Source organism: Branchiostoma floridae, chromosome 4, assembly GCF_000003815.2.
Source record: "Branchiostoma floridae strain S238N-H82 chromosome 4, Bfl_VNyyK, whole genome shotgun sequence".
Classification (NCBI taxonomy): domain Eukaryota; kingdom Metazoa; phylum Chordata; class Leptocardii; order Amphioxiformes; family Branchiostomatidae; genus Branchiostoma; species Branchiostoma floridae.
The window spans coordinates 28,773,174-28,776,842 of record NC_049982.1 but is presented as its reverse complement, the minus strand read 5'-3'; the positions used below and the strand labels follow the sequence as shown (position 1 = coordinate 28,776,842).

The window sequence follows — 3,669 nt, the reverse complement described above, 5'->3', positions numbered from 1 at the left end:
CCCCTACTGTTTATTAGGTTATTCCGAATCCATTGTTTGGGCGCCATGTTGTTATTTTAGTTGCTATGGTTACAGACTAGGTTAAGGCTTCCATTAAAAAAAATGCGTTTCTAAAAGCGTTCTCTTTAACGGTAACAGTCTGATCTTTTGAACGACTTTGTTGGTTCGTAGATCAAAAGCAGAACACAAATTTACATGTTATGTAAAACATGTCGCTTTAAAGTTCCGAAGACAGAATATGTAATAGTTGCCGGCATGCCAGGAAGTCGAATGTGGAAATAGAGTTCTTCCGATGTACTGTAGTCTTTCGATATTTTTATTTTCATTTATATTTACATGACAAATTGTCAATGACGAGGTAATGACGATAAAGAGCGGTCGTACGTTCACCCTGGAGTTGACATATACATGTACACCGGTCATAAAATATAGCCTTCACCAGGCCTTCTTATGGGGATGTCAGTCCCCGCTAAGGTAAGTCAGTCCCCGCTAAGGTAAAATCCCTCTGCACGGCAGACCAACTCCTCCGGTAGCAAAACTCCCCTGACAAATTATTCTCCCTATAATAGCTAGCGTAGTCAGTCTGGTAGAGACTACATAAAATAGCAGTCGCCCGATGCGCGGAGATGGTACCCTGGGTGCCAGACCGATCGGACAGCCAGCCGATTTCTTCGGCGGCACAAGACAGCCTGTCCGCCGGTCTAAAATTAGCGCTCCAGCTAGCAGGGTGTTAAGCCCGAATGAGTTTTTTTTCGCTGATCATTCTCTGCCAGGGGCCGGCAAAATTACTCCGTGTTGCGTCAGGCGTGGCGTAACTGAACTAGAGCGTTCGGCTCGGAATCTACAGGTCCTGAGTTCGATCCCCGCCGTGCCCCCGACGTTGTGCCGTTGGGAAAGGCACTTTGCACGACCTTCCTCACTTCACCCAGGTGTAAAATTGGGTACCTGGCTTCGGTCGGGGAGGTAAAATACTTCCTTTATCCTCTGTCTGTACCGTGTTTGTGGCACTGTTAATATAAGTCACAAAACTTGAGTGCAGTGCCACATTGTCCTCGTCTGTACAAAAGCTGATAGAAAAAAAGATACTCCCTCGGGCTAAACCTCCCCGGAGGACTAATTAAATAAGTTAGATCGGCGGACAGACTGCATTGAGCTACCGCAAGAAACCGCAATATCGTCCTGACCAGCAATGTATAAACAAATTTCATAACGGCACAGAGGAGGTCCGGCATACTTCCCAGCATTCATTGCAATGCACATTCCACAATATACATCCCAGATTGCAAACTATGACCAACAAGCATACAGACCTGCTATTTCATCTTTGACAGCGCAGCAACTTGTAAAAAATGACAAGTAAAGTTTCTTCTTCGATTTTCAAAAGAAAATGAGCCCCTGACTTTTGTAACTTTAAGTTTATCAACTTTGCGATAAACACTAAAACACTGGTGGATCATTGATGCAAATATTTACTTCAAACATGGTAACGCCACACGTGCGTTTCTTGTTTAAAAAAATACTAGACGTCATTCAAGTTGCTATGGCAACCAAGTATGACGGACATCTTAACATCCATTTGTTTTTAGAGACGACACATTGTTTACCTTTCTGGGTGAGCAAGCGCTTTGGGATCAAGTAACCGAACAGAAAATAAGATTTCACCAAGCAATCGAGCATGAACAATGGGACAACGTAATCAACTTTTACCTGTGCTTGGTAAGGAGACAGCGCGGAAAATTCAATTCAGGGCCAAAAGGAGAATTCAATAACGTCAAACTAGACTCCCGCAAAGGGAGTACTTAAGAGAGAGGGACACCTGGTGTTGTAACTAGAAGCATCCTTAAGGGCCACGGAGAAACAGACAAGATTCGCCGCCTGGATTTTAAACACGGTGTCATGAAGCAGCAACTTTTAAGCGCAGCTACATTCTTCTTTGTCCTTGTAGCAAGAACAGGTAAGCTGAAGGAATTATATATACACAATAGATGGGAAAGGGGGGAATGAGAAACGAACGGCGGTGAGAAATTACTGATTGTTGGCAAAGCGTCACTGCAAAGACTTCTAGCTTTTGACAAGACAGCTTTAGAAGTCTTAGAATCAAGCTAACAGGACCAAAGGAAGCAGGGATTAAAAGCTTGAACTGTTTAGAGTTTAAGGTCAAGTGGGATTTGGAACTTTCTTGCTGATAACATCGTTTATGTGTCATTTTGTTTTATACATCAGAATTACTTCTGTGGTTCAGGTGTTTCCTTTTTGATGATTTTCTAGAACATATTTGTAAATTGTTGGCTTTCGATGTACCGTTTTTTTTACGCATAGGATACATTTTGATCTACGTACACAAATTTTCTGCAAAGATCGTTTATATGTATCTTGACTTATCATTTAGAAATACGCTTTATGGTGTATAAACGATTTTTTGAAATCATTTTGGTTAATTTTCCCGAATCTCTTTCCATATCTTTCTTTACGAATTTTGTGAAAACATCTTGTTTGATTTGTAAACTGTATCTCTTTTTTGTATCTGACATGGATAGAGAAAAATTGTGTGGAAACTGCATGCTTTAATTGCGATATTGTTCTTTTTGTTGATTTTCCCGAATCTCTTTGTTGCCTATAACTTTTTTCCTTGGCCTGACATAAGTCCAATGTCTATCTACACGATTTTTTGAATGTTTGAAACATTGCAATATTTACATCATGGGCCCACCTCACAAATAGGTAAATAGTCGTTCATAAGTTATGAGTTATATTAGTACCTAGATTGGCATATTGAATTTTGTATATTTGAAAAAAATGCGAGATATAAATCATAGATCCACCGCACCCATAGATAAATAATGGCTCATAAGTTTAGAGTTTAGTACCTAGATTGGTATATCGAATATGAGTTAGTCACCTGTTTTGAAAGAAACAACTTTAGCGTTTAGGTGGTAAAATGCAATGTGTAATGATGCTAATGTGTTCTCTCTTATTCTTTTTCACTGCAACTTTTTGTTGGAATGACGATGACATCTTCTCTGGGTCGTCTTTTCAAACATCGGATCTGCTCAACCGGAAACAGCCGCACAGATTGACTGTAAGTATATTCATCGTAGTACGAACTGGATACAATCATCGTACGATCGTCGCACGATCGCAAACATTCTTGTGTTAGTTGTGACTGTGTTGTATACTTAGTTTAACTACTAGTATCGTGTTACGAAAAGGGCTATCGGCGGTTGGTTTTGTTTAATAAGCGAGTATGTTACATTTAAGCTGTGCCATGTGGTGCGTTGGCTGCGTTGCTTCGTCCTAAATTGAATATGTGTAATACCCCTGTCACATTTGACAAAAATCGATCGGACGACGATTCTGCGGCAATCGCCCGAGCCTCGCTTATAATAATTACTTGATTGCACAGCAATTGTACAAGGAACAAAGTATGGCTTATATGTGACAGGGACGGTTTTCAGGTGAAAAATACGCGCAACCCTCTGTCGATCTTAAATATGGCCGATCTTCCATCGATACGCCCGAAGATCGTGAATAATGTGACAGGGGTATAACCGTTATCTTTATGATGAGAATACCATGCAAAACGTACAAATATGACTGAAACAAACACACACACAAAGAGGATCCAAAGATTCAAGAGGTACAGAGATTCGTTCTTTATCGATGAAATTC

At 40.6% G+C, this 3,669-nt stretch overlaps 1 protein-coding gene across 1 annotated transcript in view; it reads left to right on the top strand.

The window, feature by feature from the left end:
* Window positions 1-1,805: 1,805 nt before the first annotated feature.
* The window catches only part of LOC118414710 (bone morphogenetic protein 1-like), a 12,302-nt gene continuing 10,438 nt past the window's right edge, over window positions 1,806-3,669 (top strand). The window contains exons 1-2 of the mRNA XM_035818909.1: window positions 1,806-1,954; window positions 3,065-3,079. Coding sequence (XP_035674802.1) covers window positions 1,897-1,954; window positions 3,065-3,079 — 73 coding nt within the window. The 5' untranslated portion in view covers window positions 1,806-1,896. The remainder of the gene's footprint in view (window positions 1,955-3,064; window positions 3,080-3,669) is intronic.